General features: G+C 53.7%; 8 protein-coding genes across 8 annotated transcripts; 5 read left to right on the top strand and 3 right to left on the bottom strand.

Annotated features, from left to right (window-relative positions):
* The first annotated feature begins 546 nt into the window (after positions 1–546).
* Positions 547–1746, top strand: LOC128269044 (dehydrogenase/reductase SDR family member 4). The gene is made up of 3 exons (XM_053006387.1): positions 547–755; positions 822–1359; positions 1428–1746. The coding sequence occupies exons 1-3, from the start codon at positions 619–621 to the stop codon at positions 1596–1598; spliced, it is 846 nt and encodes a 281-aa protein (XP_052862347.1). The 5' UTR covers positions 547–618; the 3' UTR covers positions 1599–1746.
* On the bottom strand, positions 1656–2467 carry LOC128269045 (EKC/KEOPS complex subunit TP53RK). Its single transcript, XM_053006388.1, has one exon. It carries the CDS (start codon positions 2465–2467, stop codon positions 1745–1747), a length of 723 nt encoding a protein of 240 aa, XP_052862348.1. The 3' UTR covers positions 1656–1744.
* Positions 2468–2622: 155 nt separating this feature from the next.
* Positions 2623–3798, bottom strand: LOC128266850 (replication factor C subunit 2). Its single transcript, XM_053003640.1, has 3 exons — positions 3694–3798; positions 3520–3631; positions 2623–3456 (listed from the first exon to the last, which is right to left on the bottom strand). Exons 1-3 carry the CDS (start codon positions 3774–3776, stop codon positions 2623–2625), a joined length of 1029 nt encoding a protein of 342 aa, XP_052859600.1. The 5' UTR covers positions 3777–3798.
* A 1601-nt stretch (positions 3799–5399) lies between these two features.
* LOC128279210 (double-stranded RNA-binding protein Staufen homolog) lies at positions 5400–15816 on the top strand. Its single transcript, XM_053003639.1, has 5 exons — positions 5400–5530; positions 9596–10083; positions 10149–12416; positions 12481–12722; positions 12802–15816. Exons 1-5 carry the CDS (start codon positions 5400–5402, stop codon positions 13075–13077), a joined length of 3405 nt encoding a protein of 1134 aa, XP_052859599.1. The 3' UTR covers positions 13078–15816.
* A 49-nt stretch (positions 15817–15865) lies between these two features.
* On the bottom strand, positions 15866–16966 carry LOC128267783 (methylenetetrahydrofolate reductase (NADPH)). Its single transcript, XM_053004703.1, has one exon. It carries the CDS (start codon positions 16864–16866, stop codon positions 15898–15900), a length of 969 nt encoding a protein of 322 aa, XP_052860663.1. The 5' UTR covers positions 16867–16966; the 3' UTR covers positions 15866–15897.
* A 428-nt stretch (positions 16967–17394) lies between these two features.
* LOC128277816 (probable cytochrome P450 308a1) lies at positions 17395–19446 on the top strand. Its single transcript, XM_053016346.1, has 5 exons — positions 17395–18159; positions 18226–18413; positions 18486–18711; positions 18789–19185; positions 19249–19446. Exons 1-5 carry the CDS (start codon positions 17644–17646, stop codon positions 19413–19415), a joined length of 1494 nt encoding a protein of 497 aa, XP_052872306.1. The 5' UTR covers positions 17395–17643; the 3' UTR covers positions 19416–19446.
* A 225-nt stretch (positions 19447–19671) lies between these two features.
* On the top strand, positions 19672–20747 carry LOC128267740 (chromatin accessibility complex protein 1). Its single transcript, XM_053004640.1, has 2 exons — positions 19672–19834; positions 19903–20747. The coding sequence occupies exons 1-2, from the start codon at positions 19679–19681 to the stop codon at positions 20380–20382; spliced, it is 636 nt and encodes a 211-aa protein (XP_052860600.1). The 5' UTR covers positions 19672–19678; the 3' UTR covers positions 20383–20747.
* A 184-nt stretch (positions 20748–20931) lies between these two features.
* On the top strand, positions 20932–23471 carry LOC128278158 (RINT1-like protein). The gene is made up of 5 exons (XM_053016826.1): positions 20932–21133; positions 21197–22015; positions 22088–22313; positions 22384–23179; positions 23248–23471. The coding sequence occupies exons 1-5, from the start codon at positions 20993–20995 to the stop codon at positions 23438–23440; spliced, it is 2175 nt and encodes a 724-aa protein (XP_052872786.1). The 5' UTR covers positions 20932–20992; the 3' UTR covers positions 23441–23471.
* The last annotated feature ends 122 nt before the right edge of the window (positions 23472–23593 follow it).

Genomic DNA, 23593 nt, shown 5'->3' with positions numbered 1-23593 from the left:
TGCGGTGGTAAAGTTCCAAGCATGCGATCCACTTTCTGTGTTATGTTATGTTTTTTCCGAATTTTGTGGTTCGCTGACGATGAACAAGCTCCTCGCTGATTAGGCATTCACTTAGCACTCATTAAAAGAAGTGCATATTATAAGGGGTCCTTAAAGAACATATTGTTTGCTAACGCCATGATGCCATCGAGTCAAAGAATCGGTGATAGAGATTAGAATCAAATTCTGAAGCCCATGAAGGCTGAAAAATTGAACTACTGCAACCATAGAGCAGATATTCTCACTCTTTCGTGGGAAGTTTTTGTTCACTTCTTCAAAGAGCAGGAATGAGAATCCAGAAGAACATTCAAGAACCACAGGATATTCGCTCCATCTAGTGTACAGACCGGCATTTATAACGATTGTAGGATGCGCAATCGACGAAAGCTTAAAGAGCGTCCTGAGCTTTCGCTAGCTGTTATACGATTCGTATAACAGTTGGCGGAAAGTTTCTCAAAGACGTCAGTCGCAATGTAAACATCAAACATTCGTGGCCGTGACAAACGAATTCTGTTATCATTCGCACCGTTTCAAAGTTCACTTATCGCATAATCATTACGATCCTCGAACAAGGGCAATATGCTGCGCACCTTTGGTGGAACCGCACTGGCACAAGCTAAGCGTTTGACAATGGATCGTAATCTTTGCAGTGGGACCGGAGTTGCGGCCAAGAGACTTACCGGCAAGGTGGCCGTTGTAACGGCATCGACTGAAGGGTAAACACACCGGAGCGCTCAAAGAGCCATACCGTGCGCTCGTTATCAGCTCGTTTTCGGTTACAGCATCGGTTTCGCCATCGCAGAACGACTCGGCCAGGAAGGTGCCAAGGTAGTAATAAGCAGCAGGAAGCAGGGGAATGTGGACAGCGCTGTCAGCAGGCTGCAAAAAGCGGGACTCGAGGTAACCGGAATCAAATGCCATGTTGCGAATGCATCCGATCGCCAGGCACTGTTTGATCACGCGGCCAAGAAGTATGGAGGCATTGACATTCTCGTGTCGAACGCTGCCGTTAACCCGGAAGTCGGTGGCGTGCTAGACTGCAGCGAGTCGGCTTGGGACAAAATATTCGAAGTGAACGTAAAGTGCTCCTACCTGTTGGCCAAGGAGGTGTTGCCGTACATCCGGCAGCGTAAGGGTGGCAGCATTGTGTTCATCTCGTCGATTGCTGGCTTCCAACCATTCCAGCTGCTGGGTGCTTACTCGGTCAGCAAAACCGCATTGCTCGGGCTAACGAAAGCCGCCAGTCAGGATTTGGCCCCGGAGAACATCCGTGTCAATTGTATTGCTCCGGGTGTGGTTGAAACGAAATTTGCCGGTGCGGTAAGTATCGTGATTTCCTAGGTGGTGCTTTTGTTACTAATCGCATTCGGCGTTTCTTTTCACTGCAGCTGCAAGAGTCGGACGCCGCCAAAGAAGAAACCCTTTCGCGGATCCCGATGGGAAGAATCGCTCAACCAAGGGAGATCTCGGGAGTTTGCGCATTTCTCGTTTCGGATGACGCGAGCTATATTACCGGTGAATCGATCGTAGCTTCCGGTGGCATGGCTTCTCGATTGTAAACTGTTGAATGATTCATGGAATCAAATCGCCTCTAAGATGGTACTTGTTTCGAGGGAAAGGTTTTTTTTATTTTATTGTTGACGGCCGAGCCGTACACGGGTAAACGTATCTACACATGTTCGATGTTGCAATAAAAGTCAGCCAATTATCCAACCATCGTGCGCTTCCGGCCCCGTGCTCGGACTTCTTCGTACTTGGCAATGGTTTCATCGCATCGATTCGTGTTGTGCGAACGATAGCTTTCGAGAATCATCCCAAACAGCGACGGTAGCTGACTGTGTGCACTCGAAATTGCCCGTTCCAGGACGTACAAATCCACTCCCTTGTGCTCCGCGCTGTCACTAAAATGCGAAAGGCCAAAGTCGATCGTCACCAAGCGGTACGGGAGGCAATCGTCGCCTTCTAGAGGATCAAGCAGTATGTTGGAGGTCGTCAGATCGCCGTGGATGATGTTGTTTCGATGCAGTACCCCAACAATTCGACCAATCTGTTCGGCCAGCTTCTTCAGTTTGGGCGACTCCGATTTTGTCGTTGCTGATTCATCGGACGTTGCCATCCATTCATCGATAAACTGTTTTGCTGTTATGGCTTTCTCCAGGTATTCCATGTAGATTTTTCGTTCATCTAGATCGACTCCGAGCAGGGCCGGTGTTTCGACGCCAGCTGTTGCGCACCGTTGAAAAGCTTTCTGTTCCGCTTTGATCCGCTGCCGGGTAAGCTGTCGATCAAGCTGCGGATGTCGGTATTTCTTCTCGAACCGTTCCTTTACCAGGCAGAGGCTACCTTTGTAGCTGGCGGTGTACAGTTTACCCTCCGCGCCCTGTTTTAGCAGCCCTTCTAGCACTTTACTCGCACTTTCAGCTCCCATTTTCGTTCCGAAAGCACCGGTTAGTGGCACATTTATAAACACAAGGACCTACTGACAGTGTGACATTTTATGCAGTGTTGCCAGACGTGGCATTTTCGAAAGGTTTACGTTTTCAAGAAAATTTGAAGTTAAAACGAAATTGCTCCGTTACTTTTTTATTGATGCTCGAACGAGGCTTCGCACATGCGAGCCAGCAGACTTGTCATCTGCAGCAGCGAGTTTAGGCCATCGACAATTTTCATGTGCGTTTCACCGATCTCACGTATAAAATACAGCTTCAGCTTCTCATTCATGTCCATCCGGCGACAGACCCGGAACACGTTGCCTATAATGTCTTCCGCCGCGTACCCGAGGCGCCACAGCTTGCTCATGATCTTGTACGCCTTATGTATGTCTCCCTTAACGCAGTGCTGCAGCATGTCCTGCACCAGCAGCGGATGCGGTTCGTCGCACACTTTAAACACGTTCGCCCCATTGATGTGACCAAACCCGTTGGCAGTGGACTGCAAGTTATTGAGAGCCTGCCGCATGTCGCCCTGTGCCGTAAACACGATCGCTTCCAACCCATCTTCGTCGTAAGTGAGCACCTCTCGCTGGCACACCTCTACCACTTTGGCCAATACTTGTGCATCGGAAAGCTTCGAGAAGCGCAGCATTGCGCAGCGCGATTGAATCGGCTCGATAATCTTCTCGCTCGTGTTGCAAGCAAGTGCGAACCGCGTTGTGTTGCTGTAGATTTCCATCGTGCGCCGGAGTGCCTGTTGGGCGCCCTCGGTCATGCTGTCCGCCTCATCGAGAATCACGATCTTGTGCCGTCCGCGTGGCAGCGTTACCTTTTGCTGGGCAAACATTTTGATCTTATTACGCACCACATCGATGCCCCGCTCGTTCGAAGCATTCAGCTCCAGCACCGCCTCGCGAAAGTTGGCACCGAGAAGGATACGTGCCAGACAGAGAATCGTCGTAGTTTTACCCACACCGGGAGGGCCCTACAAGAGAACAAACGGCAACGTTAGTCTTACGACCCAAGCAAACAAGCGTGGGCTTCGTACCGCTATGATGATGTTCGGTGCGTTGCCCTGGGTGGCAAATATTCCCAATCGTGCCACCGTTTCTTCATTGCCGACAATCTCTTCGAACTTCTGTGGGCGATATTTTTCAATCCTACAAATAGAACGCAAAATCACAATAAACGCCGGTTGTTACCGCAAAGGAAGAATGCTTACCATGGGAGATTCTTCTTTTTGCCTTCGGCCGCCGATTCCTTGGCGGTCGAAGCAGACGAAGTCGACGGAGTTTCTTCAGGCATAATTAGAGATTAAACAATAAACACACAAAAACACACTGAATCGATCGAAGGGATGTTGAAATGCGGACCTAAACAAAGTTTCGCGCGCTACAGCTGTCGATTGACCTTGACAGCCCGAATGCTGTGAGTTCAGCGATGACGCCTGAACGATAAGTCGATCTGCGCAGCTGTCACCTCACAGCATAGAACGGCAAAACTGCGAGCAAGAAGAAGAGTTTCGCATTCTGGCCTTCGGAGCGATCTCCGGCCGTCAGTTTTCTCCTTAGCTCAAGCAAGCCAGCAAATGTTTAGATAACTTACCGCAGTTTATTTCCCCTGCGGAAAATCCACCGTAAAGAAAACCCTTTTTTCTTTACTGTTTGCCGATGATTCTAAGCAGCAGCCAGCCATTTGCGATGCATTTAGCCGGAAAGTGAGGTGTTGCTATTACGACGCATACCAGAGCGGGGGCAACCGTCCCGTGAAAAGCCGTGAACGTGCTCACTGCGTGTGTAAATTTTTGTTGTTGCTGGTGACTGGTGGTTCGGATGAAGCTAAAAAGGCATCGATTCAGCGTGCGGAGTGAACACAGTGTGCTGCAGAAATAAGAACAACGGCTTCCAAGCCCAAAGGAAACCCTTTCCGGGCATCACCGCATCGTGTAAAGCAGGGACGCGTGCTAAAAAGGTACTCGGTTGATCACGGGTTGCGAGGCCAAAACGGTGTCCATCTGGTAGCTTTTGTGGCTGTGATTGTCGCCATGATGGCGATGATGGAATCAAATGCAAACAATTTCTTCGTCGCCTTCTTTTCGACCGTCCAGTATGACCGCCCTTGACGTCAGGCATAAAAAAGCAGACGCAAAAAAATCCGTAGGAAGGCCAACGAAAACGAACGCAGCAGCGCACACCTCAAAAAGGGGAAGGACGACGTAGCTATCTGTTTCTGGGGGCAGCTGTGTCCTTGCCCCGTGTGTCGCGTTCGCTTGCCAAAGGAACTCTCTGCTCGTCTTCGTGGACGTGGACCGAAGACGCAAAAATTTCCCCTTCGTGCGTGCGAAGTGATTCGTGCGATCGATCGTTATTTCATTCATGCCCATTACAACGGCTGCTGCTGCTGGGCCGGATGTGCCGCTTGTTGCGCACTTCCCGTTCGCCCGGTCATGGGCAGCGAGAAAAAGGACAACGATTCCTCCAAACAGCTGATCACATGCGCCAGGGTCGCCTCGTGTGTACCATCCTTGAGCCCGAGTGACGACAAACCATTACAGCAACCATTGAAACGCGTTATAATTATGCCCTCTAAAATCGATTTGGTATTTGCTTCTCGTTACAGTTACTTCTGCTGGCTGCAGGAACAGCACTCAACCACCTGCGCTGCAACATAATTCCTCCGTGCTTTGGTGTGCGTAGTGTGCATAAGCGTCACGTGCGAGCGAGTTAGTGAATCGTGCAGTTAGTGTCGTGCAAAAGTCTATGGTTTTCTCGCTATAACGCGCCGTGGTGGTGGTGGATCAAATTAGGTGGTCCCCACAGGCAACGGAAATCGAAACACCAGCAACCGATTCAGATTGAGCCGGTTCGCACCGGAACGGGTTTTCATCACCGCCAGTGACAAGAACGCTCGCCTAAAAAAACCGTCATCATGCACGGACACATGCCGCCACCGCAACAGCATCCCGGGCTACACCCGGCCCATCAGCAGCCACCACCACATCTGCCTCATCTTTCTAACCTTCCACCGCACAGCATGCAGCGGGAACATCCTGCAAATCGGTGAGTTTTGCAATGCATAATCAGATGCGAAAATTACTAAAAGAGCAACTCACAACCCAAAAAACATATGCTGCCACTGTCATTGAAATTCAATAGAGTAGCAGTAAAACCTTACAGCCGTCGATTGCTTGACACGGCGTTTCGAGTTTCATCCCTCCGGAGAGAATACATATACGGAACGGTATGGGAATGCAACATATGCGAGACACCAAGAAAAAACGTGCACCATAGCTGGCTGCGAATAGCTAGCAGAAGTTGCCAGGAATGCAATCGTTTTATCAGCACACTCAACGCAACGCATGCTAGGGTTTTACAGAAAAAGGGTCGAGGAAAATGTTCAATTGTTGTACCAAAGTTCCCGGCTAATTTTACTTGCATCTCCCCACAACCCACAGGAGAGCCAATTCGAGAACTTTGTAGCGATTGAACGAGGAAAAAAATAAGTAAATAATATGATAAACCTCTCGCGGTACATATGCAACACAACCGTATTGAGGTGCTGTGATGACGCGTGAATATCGGGGCAGAGGTGTAAAATCGATAATTGGCCGCGTGTCTGCAACGCGTGTGCTCTGCGCATCGGTACAATTATTTCGCCATACCATCGGCCCGTTTATCACTCGACTGTCCGGACACTGACCATTACGTCGCTGTCCTGTGGATTTTTTTTCGGGAGATTTTGATTTTCAATTTGCATTCAATTTTTCCATGTTTTTTGACAAGCCATACTCTCACATCGAACTTACACAAAATGAAGGATGCCGCTATCAAAGTAAGCCTGCTGGTGGAACATGTAAGCAGTGTTGTACCATCGATTGTTTACTTAATCCCCGTCCGGGATCCATCAGGGGCGAAATGAGGCATCCGATTGTTGTCCGATTCCGATGGGAACACGGTGCGTCGTGGCTGACTGCCAACCAGCAGCAGCACACGACCGCGACTAATCCCGATCCCAAAGCTGCAGCATACCGGCGGAACCATCGGCTGTTTGGTGGCCTGCTCTCCTTCCGGTCCGGCTGTGCTGATGTCAATAAGAAGCTGACGGGTTGCAAAATTAAAACGGACAGAATGCGTTTGACGAGATGCTATATTCATAAACGGTCAGCCAGGGCCCCTCTCGGCAGCGGAACGGATGCCACGAAACTGGAAGCCACCGTTCGCGGCGCACCTTTTGTACTACCGCTGCACTGTTACGCATCGCCAGCGTGCGATACCCCACCGGTTGCACCGCACGCATTATGATGCGTGTCATTAAAGTGAATAATAAAAATGGAATATAATCTGTGTGCAACATAGGGCGAGAGCCGGCGCGACGCGACCCCGCAACGTCTTATGGACCGCTATTTACGAGAGCGAAACATGCATTAAAAATAGAAGTAGGCTCTGGACATTGCTTACAATGTGGCCTTTTTCGATATTTGCCTTTAGATTTGCCGCGCCGTTTGTGAACATTCCATGGCACAAGAAGCGCCACGGGATCGGCCACACGGGTTCACCGGCATCTATTCGACGACCCGCCGACAAAATCGACCCGTTAATGATGGCCCATGCTGTGGCGTGCAGACAACCAACAACGGCGAGGGAATGTCTCGAACCCCGTCCGGGTGATGGAAAGCAATAAAGAAACGCGTTGCAATGAAATGCATATTTTGTATCAAAAAAAAATCTGTGTGCGAAAAAAGGGAATCCCCTTGCGCGCCTGCGAAATAATGTTCGGCCTAGGCCAGGACGAAGGGAAACGATTCCGGCGCGCCTATTGGCAGTGACAAAAAGTGATGAATGAAACGTGGAATTGGCGTGGAAGTCGGGTGCGGCGCGCGCGGCGGTCTCTCCTGAAATATGAAAAAGACTGTCAGTTCGGCGTCAGAGGTCCGTATTTTTTGCGTTTGTTAAAATGAGCAGGACATAGAGACAGAGAGGCAGATAGGTGCGTTTTTAATACATGCCAGGATGCAATTATTTGCATAAACAAGCGAGAAGTTAAGAGAGGCTTAAAATGCACCCATCTGGCGCTGGCCACCCCACCGGGCCCGTGTGAGGTCCGGTGGCCAGAGATCGAGGGCTGAATCGAGGGGTTCCCTGCCTAAAGCATAGGACCTGGACCTGCAACAGCAAACACAACAACGCGATGCTCCCGATGCTTTGTGTTGTCCCTTGGCCACAGGTTTCGCCGGCCCAACATTGTCCGCACGGAAAGGAGCAATACCGCGGCCCAGCAGGACCTCTCGTTAATAGTGGATGCCTCGATGGCTGCTCCTGGATGACAGCATAATGGCAATTAAAAAGAGAAGAAAACGATACGTCAATTTGAACCGGTGGCTTAGCGTTAGCGGATTGGTTAAATGGCCACGGCGCTGCTCCGCCGTTTGGCGTGGATTTGATGGGAAATTACCGTCCGCGTTTTGGGCTGCACTATTGCCGATGCCTTTTTTGGTGTTGCAAAGTGTTACGTGACAAGTTCCGCTTCCTGGGGGTATCGCATTCCACATCCGGCCGTAATTTATGTGCCCTTGAAAAAGTCGCGCGCTGTCCGAACGGAACGCTTTGTGCAGCTTTCGCGCCCTTTTTCGGCAGCGAGACATTGTGGCTCAGTGGCTCGGCCTCCGCGCGCGTGTTTCCCGTGTGTGGCCGATCCATTTTTCACACATGAATATTTTAATGTGATTTCCATGCTCTACGACGACGACGTCGTCGACGCAGTGACACCATTCGAAGGGAGCCGCCTCGCCGTTGTTGTGACTCTTTATGGCTTCGCAAGTACGCAGAGTACCCCCCGAGAGAGAGAGGAGGGCGCACAAAGCAAATGTGGCCTCCGAATAGTGCTTCTTAAGAAGCAAGACGGTCCTCCACATTGTAGGATTAAAAATATGTTTCTATCGATTATATTAACGTGGGCCAGACGGTGACTGGTGACTGGACACTTGGAACTCTCGGGTAAGGGGTCTCGCATGCTCCAAATTCCGCCTGGTGCAGTCCTTGTGCTTGCTTCTGTCTTCTTCCCCGGCCGAAGCGAACCCCGGGCTCGACGGGCGCACAGCAGGACACCCAGGACACCGCGTGGATGTGAATGGCCGTTTATTTATTTGTTTTATTCGGTAAATGGTCATAAATCCTTTTCTCACCTCTCGCTGTCAGTGCCTCGTCAGTCCAGTTACGCGCTCCTGGCTGCTGCTCTTTCGTCTGCGCCGTGCTTCCAAAGGCTCCCGATGGTGGCCGCCGCAGAGGAAGTTGTCAGCTTGGCAGCGAGAGAGATGATGGCAAAAGCCGGTTACCGAACGCGAATGCCACGCGAACCGGTACGGACGCTGTCGGATGCCGTCGTGCTGGGCGAACGAGCGAGATGGCCGCGCACGGTTTCGGTTGGGAACCGTTGGCACCAGGCGGCCGAGTCTCCCTTACGCAGCGGAAAGGATCATTGGAATTATTGTTCCCTGTGCACGAAGACGAGACGAGTGTAAGAATCCGATTTTTTACGTGCCTATTGCCTGACTTTCCGGAGGAGGAATCCCGGCGATAGGCAACGGAATAGGTAAAACTATCTGAAAGCATACAGGGCGCCCCGGGGGAAGCGATTTAAAACACCGGCCACCGGCCAGGAACGCGGGTTGACAGTGCTGTTCATATTAATAATATATGACACAGTCACAGTAAATAGGGAAAATCAGATTGCGGTCAGACTCTCGACTCTGGCAGCCAGCAGGCTCTCAGGCCGAGTGACCGAAGGGGACGGCAATTCCGCGAGCCCAACGCTGAGTGGCGCCAGGTCTAGCCAGTACGTTTTGGACCCTTTCGAGCGCCAGTCCATCGGTGGCAGTAATCGCGAAAGGATCGAGAGCAAACGAGCTTCGGTGATGACGACGTCGAGGTGGTGATGACGTCGAGAGGATCACCACCGAACGGGAGGATGGATGATCGTTACTACTGCTACGAAGGAACCAAGAATTACCGTCGGCCGTGGCCAGTGGCGAAACGCTCGCTCCGTTCACCACCAGCCCGTCCTTACGAACGTCGTGGTGGCGGCGCTTTGGCAGTCTTTTTCAATTACTTTTATTGGTCCACTTTCAGGTTGAACAACGCCCGGCATCACCACCCTCGAGACCATCAGGCGGCCATGGGTCCGCATCTCCAGATGCAAGTACCACCGCCACCCCATCGAAAGCCGCTGCCCGGACCACCGCCGCCAACGGCCGGTGGCTACTACACCACGAACGGGCCCACCATTCACGGTGGCCTGCCGAAGCCACTGCCCATGACGGCGGCCCATCTGCATCCACCGCCCGCCCTGACCGTTGGCCCGCCACCGCATCAGCAGCACCCGGGTGGACCACTGCCACCACCGCCGGGACCGCATCCCGGCGTTGTTGGCAAGTTACCTCCACCGTACGGCGGCCAGCATGGGAAACCCTCGATGGCCCCACACCAGCAGCACCAACCGCCCGTTTCCGTGCACCACTCGGTAGCGATGGCTCCACCAGTGCAGCCGCCGATACCGGTGGTGTCGGCGGCCACACCGGCTGGTACCAAAACACGCCACATACCCTCGACCACAGACCGTAAGCAATGTCCTCCCAACCCGGGAGCCCTTTCCGAAGTCTCACCGATTGTTTTCTTTTTGCAGAAAAAGTACACCATCACAGCCAGCAACAGCAACATCACGTCACATCACAGACCAACGGGACCATCGGAGGAGGTCCGAAGGGGAGCGGTGTGTACTCGGAAAAATCGAAACCGGCCGCCTTGGCGAGCGCGAAGGCCACGAAGGATGCCCATCCATCGTCGACCCCAGCGTCGACGACTATGGCTCCGGTTACCGTCAGTGCAAACGCTCCCTGTACGCCGATCGTTTCGATAGTCCCGAGTCCGGTCTCGCCACCGGAAGCATCGGCTCCGGGATCCGATACAACCTTGGTGGTGGTGGCGGAAGGGGCGACGGGGCCGACGGTGGATTCCCTATCTTCAGCGAACTCGACAGAAACCTTGGCAAACATGAAAGAGAAAACGACCATGTGCATGGTGAACGAGCTGGCCCGGCACAACAAGATACTGCACCAGTACCGGCTGACGGGCGAAACGGGGCCGGCCCACAAGAAGCGCTTCACCGTGACGCTCAAGCTCGGCGACGAGGAGTACACGGCCGAGGGCGCCAGCATCAAGAAGGCGCAGCACGAGGCGGCCGGTAAAGCGATCGCCGAGACCAAGTACAAACATCCGCCAGCGCGCACGAACCGGCGCACGAAGAGCGGCGTGAAGGGCAACACGAGCAGCTTCACGCCGACCGTCGAGCTGAACGCGCTCGCCATGAAGCGGGGCGAACCGACGGTCTACAAGGTGATGGCGTCCCCGTTGCCGGTCTCGAAGTACGCGAATGGCGGTGCCTTTCCTCCCGGCGGTAACGCGGGAAGGCGCGCCCTGGGGCCGGGGCCAGTCGATAAACTACCACCCAGCGCCCCTGGATTGTTGCCATACGGCTCCGGGGGATCCGGGTTGCCACCGGGTGCTGGTGGACGATACGGCCATCCACACGGTCTAGATGGTGGTGGCGGTGGAGTAGGACCCGGTGGATTCTGGGGTCGTGCACCACCGGGTGGCGGTGGCGGCGGACGGGGAGGTATGGGTGGCTTCCACCCGGGACACCAGCATCAACCGCCGCCGCCACCGCACGTTCACGCGCACCACCATCGCGGCGGACTGGAGGACCCTCACCATCACCATCATCATCCGCCGCACGTGCATCACCACCATCATCATCACAGCGATACGGCGGCGGCCGCCGGGTACGGTTCTCCGGCCGGGCCAATGAACGTTCACGAGCTCTACAAAGCTACGCTGCGCGTCGGTGAGCGGACTTTTCTCGGTGAAGGTCAAACTCCGCAAGCGGCACGCCACGATGCCGCCGCTCGGGCGCTGGAAGTGTTGAAGCCCCTGACGCTGAGCGAAAGTGCCGGCGGGGAGGGAGGGAGAGGGAAACACACGAACGCCGACGGAACGGTCGGTGCTGGCGGCGGCGACCCGGGCGTTAACGGTGACGCTGGCGCTGATCCGAATGCGGAGCTCAAGTCACCGATCTCGCTCGTGCACGAACTGGCCGTGCAGTGCCAGCTGCCGGTGGAGTTTGAAGTGATCAGCGAGAAGGGCCCCCCGCACATGACGGTGTTCGTGACGCAGTGCAAGGTCGGCACGATCGTGACCGAGGGCGAGGGCACCGGCAAGAAGCAGTCGAAGAAGCGGGCGGCCGAGAAAATGTTGGACGAGCTGCGCAAGCTGAAAAAAACGATCGATCAGGAGTCTGCGGCCACTGCGTCGTCGTCCCACGGCGTTACGGCCGCTCCGTGGCCAGAACGCTCGCAGTGCGAGCGGAGAAACAAAAAGAATGCTGCCACCGTCGGCGGCGCGTTGTCTGGCCCGGCCGCAGACGGTTCGATGGTGGCCGGCGCGAAGAAAAAGTCCCGCAACCTGATCAAGGACAAATCGGTGGCCGACGTTTCGGAACAGGAGAATCCCATCTCGCGCCTGATGCAGATCCAGCAGGCGCGCAAGGAAAAGCAACCGGTCTACACGCTGATCGAGGGTGACCGATCGTCCACCGGGCGGCGGAAACAGTTCACGATCGAGGTGGCTGCCGCCGGTAAGTGTGCGGTCGGTGTGGGCCTCACGAAGAAGGCGGCCAAATGGAGCGCAGCCGAGGGCCTGCTGAGTGAGCTGGGCTTTGCGGTCACCAAAACGGCGGTCCCATCGGCAGCGGGCGGCGCCGTCAACAAGGAGAACCAATCGGCGGCCGCCAACGCGGAAGCCACCACGGTTGGCAACGGCCAGCGCAAGGTTGTGTTTAACGAATCGATCGTCCCGTCCAAGGCATCGGATACACGCGCGCTAGTGAACGGTAATGGTAACGAGCAGCAGCAGCGTTGCCCTCGGAGAATGATTCCACGACTCCTCTTCTCGCCCCACAGGTACGGCACAGCACGGCAAAGGCGGTGATGCGTCAGCGAGGGATCTAATGAACGACAGTACGGCTTCGAACGACAGTACGGCCACCAACAGTTCCGGTGTGTCGAGTGCGTCTTCCGGTGGTACGCAAGCTGCGTCCGCTACGACCGCTGTGCAGTCGTCGGCCGCCAGCACACCATCGAAACCGGACGTCGGGCGGAACAAGGAGCAGCTCATGTACTTGGCGCAGCTATTGAAGTTTGAGGTTTGTCGCGCACACCGGACCGCGCACACGGTTTAAGGCGCACTGACTGACCCGAGAACCTCCGCTTTCTTCGTTGCAGGTCCAGTTTTCCGATTTCCCCAAAGGAAACCATGGCGAGTATCTGACGCTGGTGGTGCTCACGACGGAACCACCGCAAATGTGCCACGGAAGCGGCGCGAGCCTGCAAGAGTCCCAGGATGAGGCGGCCCGCTGTGCACTGGAGATGCTGTCCAAGATCGGGCTCGACAACGTGAAGCCGAAACCGGTGGCGATCAATTCCTCCTCGTCGGCGGCGCCGCCGGTGGCTGGTGCCTCCAGCGACGACGGTGCCATAGCGGCGACGGCCAGCAAGTAAGGGCAGTGGTTAGGGTAGTGCAGCGGAACGCGCGTGTTGGTGGTGAGACAGCACAAAGAGTTGAGCCACCCCACCCGAGGGGGACAGGCGACGAATGTGCGGCTGGTTCCCACATCGGTGGTCCAGTTTATTGTTTCCGAGTTTTTGTTACGTTTTGTTTGATTGTTTGTCGAAACATTTGCTAATTGTGCCGGCTGGCGGTCCGCACCCGGTGGCGCATGTTGCATCCGTACCTCGGTCACAGCAACGCCACTGTCTGCGACCACCTGCGGCTTTGGTGCCGGCCGTGTGAGACAGAATCCACACCTGCCGGTGACACCTGCTACACGGCACCGCGCGTCGCCCAAGCCCGGTCAAGGACTGCGGGCGACGACGGCAGAATTGATTACCATTTTCCTAAGCCAAGAGTTGACTAATAACCACACACACAGCAAAAAGGGCAGACGGAGAAGACAAGATGTGCATGAAGGTTCTTGAATCACGTAGTATCTGTAGAGTGAGTGTTGTGGCAGAACACCGTTCGCTGGTGGCCGCTAGGACATGGGCACTTAGGGTAACCACATTTCTCATTCGCGTAGAGTTGAGTCTTGATCGCTGACTAGGAGCTAGCAACAGGTGGGAGCAACGGATGGCCCTAGTCAGTGGTTCAACAGTTGTGTTACTTGCTCCCGGAGCAGCGCGGAATCTTGTGGCGGTGGCTCAGACGTGTGCCGTCCGTAAGATTGTAATAATGTCATATTTCGTTTGATAACCTTCATCAATCTGCTTTTCAATGTGCGTGTGTGTGTGTGTGGCGCGCCGGCGCCACGAACCGTGACCCCGTTACGCAGAGGAAGTTAGTAAAATCTCGACTATAGTCGTCGCGATCACCGTGCGATCGAGATTTTACTGAGTTCTGACGTGTGTCCATCGTGTCCGTATATACTACTTATACTTCAAGTCTCACCGGGTCAACCCGGGCCCCGCGGGAGAGGGGTCCCGGCATTGTAAGGCTTGAAAACAGGCGCGTGTTTAACAAGCGGTGTATGGATCGGGCTGTGGTGTGCCGGGCACGGCAAACATCTGGCCAACAATGCGCGCGCGCTACACGGTCGGATCGATGCACCGGTAAATTTAAGTGTGTTTCTGCTAGTGTTCGTATGCAACATATTACATAACTGTAAGAAATAATGTATTTTTTCGCCGAAATTCACCCAGCACCCAGCAACAACCCCCTCGCAAATCCCGACATAACGGATATCAAACAATAGTATCACTTGAACGGAACGGAACACTCGTCGGCAACGGTAGACCGTTTGCCGGCACACTCATCCTCATTACATTATCACACATTAATTCATCATAACAATAGCAACGCCCGGCGGCGGGCGGCACTAAGACAAGCCCTCATAAACGCACCTCTCAACAACTCACTTTTTTCCATCCCCCTCGCGGGGGGGGGACAGGAAACGAGAAAAAAATACATTTTTTCAAAACAAATCCCAAACTGGAGACATCAGTAGCAAGGAGACAAGGAGCTGTCCGTTGGCGGAACTCGTTCGGAAACACATTTTATTTAAGACAACCCATTGTAAGCGGGCAGAACCTTAGGCTTGGGTAAAACTTAGAAGCGGAGAGAAACAACCACAAGGAAACAAAGGGCCCCACTTGAAGAACTCCTCTTTAGGCATATGGTAATTGATGGCGTGGCGCAAAGGAAGAAAACTCCCCCCAACAACAACAACAACAGAAACCGACGGTCCTGCGATCGACGGAACTTACTATTTATTGTTGATTGGCTGATGGCTGTAGAAGCGAAGCAGCGAACGGAGAAGAACAGGAGGATCGCGTAGTTCTCCTTCTCAGTTCTAGAGGCTGGCAGACGGGACACCGGGACGGAGGCGAAGAGAAGGTGATCGACATGCGGCCCGGTCGGTAGGATCGGTCGGTGGCGATCAAGTATTACACGATAACTTATTCTCATTCGCACCCCATTTTAAGGAGAGTCCAGCCGATCCGATCCGTGAGGTCATCCTGATCCGGCACACTCTTGCCGCGCTCCGTCCTGGCTTCGACTGCCTGCTTCTGTATTAACTTATTGTCCACGGCCAGACGGTCACGAGAGTGTTGACACGAAGCGTGAGTGTTGTTTGTGTTTAGAAAATGTTAAAAGAACCCAGAACTACAGAACGAACCCGGCTATAGAGTCAAGAGGTCCCCCGGCATCGAGAGAGGTTAAAAAGCGGAACCAAATCAGCCAATATTTTTTTAGAAAATTTAAAAATCGTTACACAGTTTTCGAACATTTTAATAGAAGGCAACACAACCTCCTGGTGGCAGACTCTCCAAAAACCCGGCCCCAAAAACCGGAACAGGCAGCGAATGTGAACCCGACCCGACCCCTCCCCCTGAATGTATTTTAACGTCGGTCCGGCCAACTGTGAGAAGTTAGTCTTCATCAGCACATTTTATTAGACCACAAGCGCCAGCCGGAGTGGAGTGCAGAGTCCCTCCGCTCCGGGCCGGGACAAAGTGTTTTGCCCATAAAATCCAATCAACTTCAACATCCAACACACACACAGGGGTTTTAGGTGATACGAGCGAATCGTAGCGGGGATAGAGAAGCTAGCAGGGAAGCGGCCACAGGGACGGCACTCTCGGGAAGAAGAATGTCCGCGCGCGTGTAGACGGCCCCCTCTGACGTCATCATCATCATATTTGTACGAAAACCAAACAAGTCTATGGAATGAATAAATAAAACTATACAGAAAACTAGAGAAGCCACTCAGAAACAGCATCATCCGCGGATTGAAGCCGGTCCCGGACCTGGACCCGTTCTCTTTATTCGAACTTGACGCGATCAAGGACCTGCTGAAGCAGCCTCAGGTTGTTGAAGGTGAAAAAGTGCACCAATTTCACCGGATCACCTGCGATCTCGTTTGGGGCCAGCAGCTCACTGACGACGCCAGAAAAGTACTCCACCACGAATGCTTCAAACTCCTCCGGCTTGTCGCCGGCGTGCGCCTCGAACGTGTCCCGTACCGCCGGTGGCAGTGTAACGCGCGTAAAGCCCAACATCGTTTGCAGCTGACGGTACGAGTGCGGCAGATAGATACCGGGCACCAGCGGGATGCTAATGCCGGCCGCCCGACACCGGTCCCGGTAGTGAAAGAACGAGGCCGCATCGTACAGCGTTTGCGTGAGCAGAAAATCGGCCCCGAGCGCAACCTTTTCGGCGAGATGCCGTAACTCGTCGTCCGCCGATCGTGACTGGTGGTGTCCCTGCGGGTAACCACCGACACCGATCGTGAGGCGCACGGATGAGGCGGTGGTGCTGCGATCGGGACTATCCTCAACCGGGTCGCGGCGCAGATAGGCGACTAGGTCGAATGAGTGGGTAAAGCGCTGCGTCGGATTAACGGTGTCACCGCGTACGATGAACAGATTGCGCACCAGGCCGGTGGCCAGTATCTTCTGCACCTGCCGCTCGGTCAGATTGTAGCACGATAGGTGACTCACGACCGTGTACCGGGCCTGCTGCAATTGGCCCGCCAACCGTAGCGATGGCGTCCGGCTGAAGTCGTCCTCGTAGCGCAAATTTTCATCCGAAACCCAGGGCAGCGAGCAGAAAATCGGTTGGGGCGATAAGCCACGCAGCCGCTCGATGATGGCGGTGTCATCTTTGGTCGATATTTCCACCGAGAACGCGGCGGCAGAACTGGTGCCCGTGGCGGGGTGGAAGATTTCCTGTAGCTGGTCGCGCAAATTTCCAGTGCCCTGCGTAGCCGTCTGTGCGATCATGACCTCCATCGTCTCGTTGCGTAACACTGGCGAGAGTAATTTGTTGTTTATTTTAAAATTCTGCTCACGAATCTTCGCGTTTGGCCTCGGTTGCACGGAAGGTGCAGCACGGGGGTGGCGCAGGATGTTTGTGGGACACCACCGTGCATTTGCGGTTGGAGCGCGGCGCGAGATAAGATAACCCGACAGGGCAATTGCGATACATTCAGAACACTTTGTAGTGGCTCGTTATGGGAACCGAGGAGGAGCCAAGATAAGCGCATAATGTTTGGCCCGTTCCATTTCTCTAGTTATGAATTCATTTGCATTTTGTAGAATCATGTCCAGTCCAGAAGGCGTTTGAATTACATTCATCAACGGGAGATTTCGCATAATTTGAGCAATCCACCGCACATTTTTATTTCGCGGTTACTTTATAGACGTTCGCTCCTTTGTTGTACCATTCACTTTTCAATCCCTCGCCGTCAACAAAATAAAAAACAAACATCGCAGTCAGCTACGCACAGTGACACTTCAATACAATCGAAAAGGCGGCCGGGTTGTTTCGGCGGCGCGCTGATTGTCCGGTTATCGCCGGCCCCGCTTGGCACACACCGGGAGCTTTAATCAAAATCAATTCTATTCATTTAGCTTCCTGACCGGGCCCGGCAGCCGGACGGACGGACTGGGAGCTATTTCGTTGAAAGGCCTGCCAATCATTACCGTTATCACCGGCGAAGGAGAAGGTTTGGCGCACCGCAGTCAAGGTTACACCGTGGTTGCAATTCGATTCCGAGGCAAAGAACGATGTTCGGGTTGTGCGTGGCCCTCGCCGTACTGGCCGTCTGCCTGTACTTCAAATGGAGCATGAGCTACTGGCAGCGTGTGGGCAAAGTGGCCGGCCCGAAGCCGCTCCCGATATTCGGTAACCAGCTGGAGCAGCTTACCGGCAAGAAGCACTTCGGTGAGATATTCGAAGAGATGTACCGCTCGTTCCCGCAGGCCACCTGGGTCGGGTTTTACAAATTTGCCAACAGACCCGCCATCGTCGTGCGCGATCTCGATCTGGTGCGCGATGTTGTTACGAGCCAGTTTTCGTCGTTCAACAAAAATGATTTCCACGCCGACGAATCCCTCGACCCGCTGCTCGCCTTCAATCCGTTCACTGCGTCTGGCGACGTGTGGAAAGAACGTCGAGCGCAGATGACCACCGTTTTCACGCCCAATCGCATCCGGGCCACCTTTCCGCTGGTGCAGCAGATTGCCGACGATTTGTTGAAGTACATCGCGCGCCAAAAAGATCCACACTTTGAGGCAAAGGATGTGAGTGCTCTGTTAAAAACGTATCGCCGGCCTGCTACGATTCGCTAACATCTCTTTTATTTGCAGCTTTGTTCCAAATACACGATCGGAGTCGTAGCCAGCGTTGCTTTCGGTATCGATGCCGAATCGTTCACGAACCCGAACGCCGAGTTTCCTCGCATGGGAAACGCCCTGTTTGAGCCGTCGTTCATGACCGCGCTCCGGTTGCAGTTGACCATGTTCGCACCGGGTCTGGCGAAACTTTTGCGTGTACCGTGAGTAAAGCCCCCCTCGGCGGCACCATCGTTCGACGCTTTTGTGTGATGTTTCGCGCCCCTCTTCCGTAGATTCGTACCGGCCTACGTCGATCAGTGGTTCCGCCAGATGGTGCGAGAAACGGTCCGCCAACGGAAGGTGGAAAAGCGGCAGGATATGTTTCAGGCTATGTGCGACAATTTGTCCGACAACGGTAAACGCGAGATCGACGAAAATATTGCAGCCGGCCACTCGGTAACGTTTCTGTCAGAAGGATTCGAAACGTCCAGCACCTTGATGTGCTACCTTCTGTACGAGGTCAGTAAATGTAGGGGAAACAAGCATGCTGTCGCTACGGAAACATTCATCGGGCGTTCCGGGGGTGTTCTTTTCAGTTGGCCGCCAATCCGCCCATACAGGATCGCGTTGTGCAAGAGATACGATCGGTGCTGCAGGAAACGGGCGGACAGCTGACCGAAGCTGGATTGCAAAAGTTGACTTACATGGAGGCGGCCATGATGGAAACGCTCCGTATGCACAGCCCGGTGTTTACTTTGCCACGTGTTTGCACGAAGGATTTCGTACTTCCGCCACAGTTTCCGGGTGACACCAAACAGGTTGTGCTCCGTCGCGGTACATCGGTCGTGGTGCCTGTGTACGCCATTCACCACGATCCCGAGATTTACCCGCAACCGTCCGTGTTTGATCCGGAACGATTTACGGAGGAAAACCGTAAAGCTCGCCATCGGCATGCGTTCCTCGCGTTCGGGGAAGGGCCCCGCCTGTGTTTGGGTGCGTTCACCGAGAGAAGCACGGTAATGCACAAATTGCTAACATTTTGTTTTTTTGTTACAGGAATGAAGTTTGGACTGCATCAAAGCAAAATCGGAATTGCAGCAATGTTGAACCGGTACACTGTAACTATTTCGCCGAAGCAAGAACTTCCTTTGGAGTTTGCCAGAAGTGCATTTTTGATGACTCCGAAATCGGGTGTATGGTTAAACTTTAAGGAACGACCGTAATCTGCGGTCGGTAAACGTGGACAAAATAAAGAGTGCATCACAGAATGATGAATCCGAGTCCTTCGTATACTTCGAACATTTTGAACAAAGTTCACCTGGCACAGACGGTTGCAATTTTTCCGTCCGTTCAAACGTTGTCAAACGTTGGTTCTGTCAAACGTTGTTTACGCATGGTATGCAAAACGTCAAATCGCAGTTGGCGTCGTTTTGCAGCATTAACGCGCTCTGTTCCCGTGTTTCGGTTTCGTTGCTGCGCGAATCGCATGAAGTGTTTGATAATTCGATATTTCAGCTACCAAACGATGGACCAAGAACGGTTAACACAGCTGCCAATGTCCCGCATCAAGACGGTCATGAAGACATCGCCGGACATGGGAAACATCAACCAGGAGGCCCTGTTTTTGATGTGCCGTGCTGCGGTACGCTTGTGCGCCGTGCTGCGAGGGCCATACGCACTGAAAGTATGTAATTTTGTTTCACTTCGCAGGAGATGTTTATCGAACACCTGGCCCACCGTGCACACAACCCGGAACGCAAGACACTGGACTATTCGGATCTAGCGAAATATGTGGAGAAAGAGGACGCGCTGGAATTTCTGCAGATCGTTTTACCGCAAAAAATTACCGTCAGGGAGTACAAAGAGCTGATGGCCCAGAAGGCGGCGGAAGCCGAAATGGGCAGTGAGGAAGACGATTCCGACGAAGGATCGGAGGTCCCGTCGGAGGCGCCATCGGGCGCTGGGGAGGAGGACAACGGCGCTGACGAAGTGATCGAACTCGACGATGACGATTTAGTGGAGGTTCAACAGAAAAGTAACCCAGAGATCGACAGCCTAGACTCGGCGTCGTCCAGCGGTGACAGCGGCAGTGTCATCTCGATCGATTCCAGCTCGGACGAAAAGGAAAACTCCAAAAACGACAGCAATAAGAAGTCACCGGTGAAACACAAAACAGGCGACTCGCCGTAACACACGGACCTGGGCCTGGGCCGGCCGCCACAGCTAGGCTGGTGCTTGCGCAAGGCAACCTTAGTGTATGTGGTTCAGGAGGACATTTTAAATCGATTTAATTTCTAAGCAAGTCCCCTCTCCCCTTTCAAACAATATCTCGTATTAGGCAATAGCGTTTGTTTTTAAGCCAGTCGTTTCGTTTGGTACTACGGAAGTGGATGGATACTGCATACCCTGGGCTGAACTGAAACTCCGTACGACCACCGATTAGTAGTCAGTTAGTTTAGTGGTTTTTGTTTTGTCTGTAAATAAGCCCTACGCGGTGTATTTATCTAGGGTTTCAGTGATGCATTCACTCTCGATGGTGGGCGAAACAAAGTAAAGTATCGAATAAACAATTGACGAAAACCAGAAACACTAAAAACAACGGTGTTGAATCCTTTCTGTTGTTTAAAATTATGTCCACTTTCACGCCGCAACCACTGTGCGCTTCAGTCGCAAGCTGATAAATGTCAAAACGGTTCACAGTCGACGGTGATGTGGTGATGTGATGATTTGGTGGCTCCTTTTCGAAAGGTTCACCGTTCGCCGGCTTGGGCCGTAAGTACTCCGTCCCCCCTCCCCCGAGATGGCGTCCGAGCGGAGTGAGGTGGACGAACGGCTGATCGCCCGCTTCAACCAGGAGCTGGGCACGGACCTGAGAAACATGCACAAGTGTGCGGATCTGGTAAAGTACTACCGGTCCGAGCTGGAAGACTTGCGGGACAAGGTATGTTGCAAACGGTTGGTGTCAGGACGGGGACCTCCTTAATACCCGTTTCCATGGTTGCAGATCACAGTGACGGAGGCCGATTGCATCCCGAGCGTAAAGAGTGCTGTGCAAACGAGTCAGTCGCTCTTGCGCGAGCTCCAATCGAAGGAGGCCACCATCGGGGAGTACGATGCCAAAGTAACGCAACGGATCGAAACGCACCGGCAGCTGATGGAAACGGTCGGCGCCCGGATGGAGCAGATTCGTGAACTGCAAACGGTGCGCGACTATCTGGCGCTGGTGCAAGACATTACGAACATTAGCGAAGCGCTGGAAGCGTCGGCCAGCGGCAAAGACGACGGGAAGCCCGTTGCGCTCTACGTGGCACTGGCTGGGCCGAACAGTATTCTGGATCGGCTGGGCGGCATCGAGGCACCGCAGCTAAAAATGTACGCCCGCAGCACGGCCTTTCACTGGCACGAGGTGCTGCTCCAAAAGTATTCGGTCGAGTTCGAGGCCTTGCTGAAGACGATCAAGTGGCCTAACCTGAACCAAACGCTCGAACAGTTTAACCCGTCGAAGGACCACATCCACAAGCTGGTCGTGCTGTCGGAGTCCCTGTTTCTGCTGAAGCTTCCGGGTGACCAGGACCTGCTGAGCGTCAAGCTGACACCTTCGATCTACTGCCGACCGTACTCGGCACCGATCGAGCTGTTCGTGAAACCGTTCCGACAGCGGTTCAAGTTTCACTTCACCGGCCACAAGCAAACCAACCGGCTGGACCGTCCCGAGTGGTACCTGACGCAGGTGCTGCAGTGGGCCAAAGAGAATCACATTTTCGTCGGCCAACACTTTCAATCGCCCGCTCTACGGGCGGGCATTACCAATAGCAACGTCAGGGTAAGCAACTATCAGAGCTAGGTTGCTAAGGGGCTTCCTAAAATAAACTAAATGGCTTCCTTCGATTCGCAGCTCGAGTTTGTTCGGGGATTGGTTCAGTTGGCGGTGGAAAAACTAATCATCGACATTGAGCAGATCGTGCGGGACGAAGCGCTTTTTGCGCACCTTATCGACGAGGTGCTGGCGTTCGAGGAGGATCTAAAGCAGACGCTCGGCTACCCGACCAGTTTCCCCAGTGTCGTTTCGGTGCTGCTGCAACCGGTTTACTTCCTAAAGTGGATGGCCATCGAAGAGAAATGTACGTTGCGCGTGCGCGAGAGATGAGGAATACTTCTTTTCCTTTTAATGCTAAATGGCCTACTTTGCAGTCACCACCGACAAGATGGATGCGATGCTGAACACCGACGATCCGTTCGATTTGCTCGATCCGGCCAACTTGGACGAGCTAAAGATCCCAAAGTGTGCCGATCAGTTTGTGCGATTGCTGGACGCGATCAAGGAGCGGTACCGCTCGCTGCCACAGCCCGGCCAGCGGTTACAGTTTCTGGATCTGCAGCTCAAGCTGATCGACAATTTTCGGCGCCGCCTGGTGCAGCTGTACAACGATCCGACGAATGCGGCCAATCCGACCAAAATTATCAACGCCATCCACTACCTCACGTCGGTGCTGAGGGACTGGGGTGAAAGTGTGCACTATTTGCACCTGCACGCCACCCTGTACGGTCCCGATTCGGACGAGATCAGCTCCGTGTTTGACCGGACGATCGAAGAGCTCGACCACTGGCAGCACACGCTTGTGAACGGGTTGGTGACGTGGATTGTGCACGAGATCACGGTCCGTTCGCGCCCGTACCGGTACGATCTGTGGCCCTCGATGGGGGTGCACGATGCCAAGGAAACGCTAGCGGTATCGGCCAGCGCAAGCGAGATGTTTCAGACGGCCATCAAGCTGCTGCACGACATGGAGCAGGAACTGTCGGCGAACGTGTTTTCGGTCGTGCTGCGCATGATCGCTGGCCAGCTGGACGAGTGGATCGTGGCGAACATGGTGATGAACACCAAGTTTTCGGCCGGCGGCATCCAGCAGTTTGCCTACGACATGACGCGCAATCTGTTCGTGATGTTCGGCCAGTACACCGACCATCCGAAGCTACTGTTCAAAAGGTACGATACGCGGGCTTCCACTCTGGCTCCGGTGCCTGTGGATTTAACGTCTCCGTTTTTCGTTGCAGAACTAATGACGCTTGCATACTGCTCACCTTGCCGCTCGGTTCGGCGCTGCTTTTGCGTGAAACGCTTCGAAACGAAACGACCGAAAGTGAGGACGTAACGCGGGCGCTACGGGAGATCGGCATCGTGATCTGCAATAAGGGCACCGCCCTGGATGTGCTCGATCGACGGAACGACATGCCAGCGATTGGCTGAGATGCGAGATCGGTGACGGGGCTCGGGTTTGAAACGGGTTACTAAAGACATTTTCGTTAAATTATATTTGTTCGCTGTTTCCTTTCTGTACGTTTACATAGTACTATTGCCAGTGGCCACCCATTTGTTCACTATTCCTTGCGTTAATCCCAA

This window comes from Anopheles cruzii, chromosome 2 (genome assembly GCF_943734635.1).
Source record: "Anopheles cruzii chromosome 2, idAnoCruzAS_RS32_06, whole genome shotgun sequence".
NCBI lineage: Eukaryota > Metazoa > Arthropoda > Insecta > Diptera > Culicidae > Anopheles > Anopheles cruzii.
This window is presented reverse-complemented; position numbering and strand designations above follow the sequence as displayed.

Bases quoted from the DNA above. Each gene is read 5' to 3' on its own strand.
- LOC128267783 (XM_053004703.1), bottom strand. From the start codon at position 16,866: ATGGAGGTCATGATCGCACAGACGGCTACGCAGGGCACTGGAAATTTG.
- LOC128279210 (XM_053003639.1), top strand. From the start codon at position 5,400: ATGCACGGACACATGCCGCCACCGCAACAGCATCCCGGGCTACACCCG. The intron at 12,417-12,480 runs GTAACGAGCAGC...CTCGCCCCACAG, and splicing joins CGCGCTAGTGAACGGTAATG to GTACGGCACAGCACGGCAAA. The intron at 12,723-12,801 runs GTTTGTCGCGCA...TCTTCGTTGCAG, and splicing joins CGCAGCTATTGAAGTTTGAG to GTCCAGTTTTCCGATTTCCC.
- LOC128266850 (XM_053003640.1), bottom strand. From the start codon at position 3,776: ATGCCTGAAGAAACTCCGTCGACTTCGTCTGCTTCGACCGCCAAGGAA. The intron at 3,632-3,693 runs GTAAGCATTCTT...TTCTATTTGTAG, and splicing joins AAAAAGAAGAATCTCCCATG to GATTGAAAAATATCGCCCAC. The intron at 3,457-3,519 runs GTACGAAGCCCA...GTTCTCTTGTAG, and splicing joins CACCGAACATCATCATAGCG to GGCCCTCCCGGTGTGGGTAA.
- LOC128277816 (XM_053016346.1), top strand. From the start codon at position 17,644: ATGTTCGGGTTGTGCGTGGCCCTCGCCGTACTGGCCGTCTGCCTGTAC. The intron at 18,414-18,485 runs GTGAGTAAAGCC...CCTCTTCCGTAG, and splicing joins GCGAAACTTTTGCGTGTACC to ATTCGTACCGGCCTACGTCG. The intron at 18,712-18,788 runs GTCAGTAAATGT...TGTTCTTTTCAG, and splicing joins TGTGCTACCTTCTGTACGAG to TTGGCCGCCAATCCGCCCAT.
- LOC128267740 (XM_053004640.1), top strand. From the start codon at position 19,679: ATGAAGTGTTTGATAATTCGATATTTCAGCTACCAAACGATGGACCAA. The intron at 19,835-19,902 runs GTACGCTTGTGC...TTCACTTCGCAG, and splicing joins TTTTGATGTGCCGTGCTGCG to GAGATGTTTATCGAACACCT.
- LOC128269044 (XM_053006387.1), top strand. From the start codon at position 619: ATGCTGCGCACCTTTGGTGGAACCGCACTGGCACAAGCTAAGCGTTTG. The intron at 756-821 runs GTAAACACACCG...TTTCGGTTACAG, and splicing joins GTAACGGCATCGACTGAAGG to CATCGGTTTCGCCATCGCAG. The intron at 1,360-1,427 runs GTAAGTATCGTG...TTTTCACTGCAG, and splicing joins AAACGAAATTTGCCGGTGCG to CTGCAAGAGTCGGACGCCGC.
- LOC128269045 (XM_053006388.1), bottom strand. From the start codon at position 2,467: ATGGGAGCTGAAAGTGCGAGTAAAGTGCTAGAAGGGCTGCTAAAACAG.
- LOC128278158 (XM_053016826.1), top strand. From the start codon at position 20,993: ATGGCGTCCGAGCGGAGTGAGGTGGACGAACGGCTGATCGCCCGCTTC. The intron at 22,314-22,383 runs GTACGTTGCGCG...CCTACTTTGCAG, and splicing joins GATGGCCATCGAAGAGAAAT to TCACCACCGACAAGATGGAT. The intron at 23,180-23,247 runs GTACGATACGCG...TTTTCGTTGCAG, and splicing joins CCGAAGCTACTGTTCAAAAG to AACTAATGACGCTTGCATAC.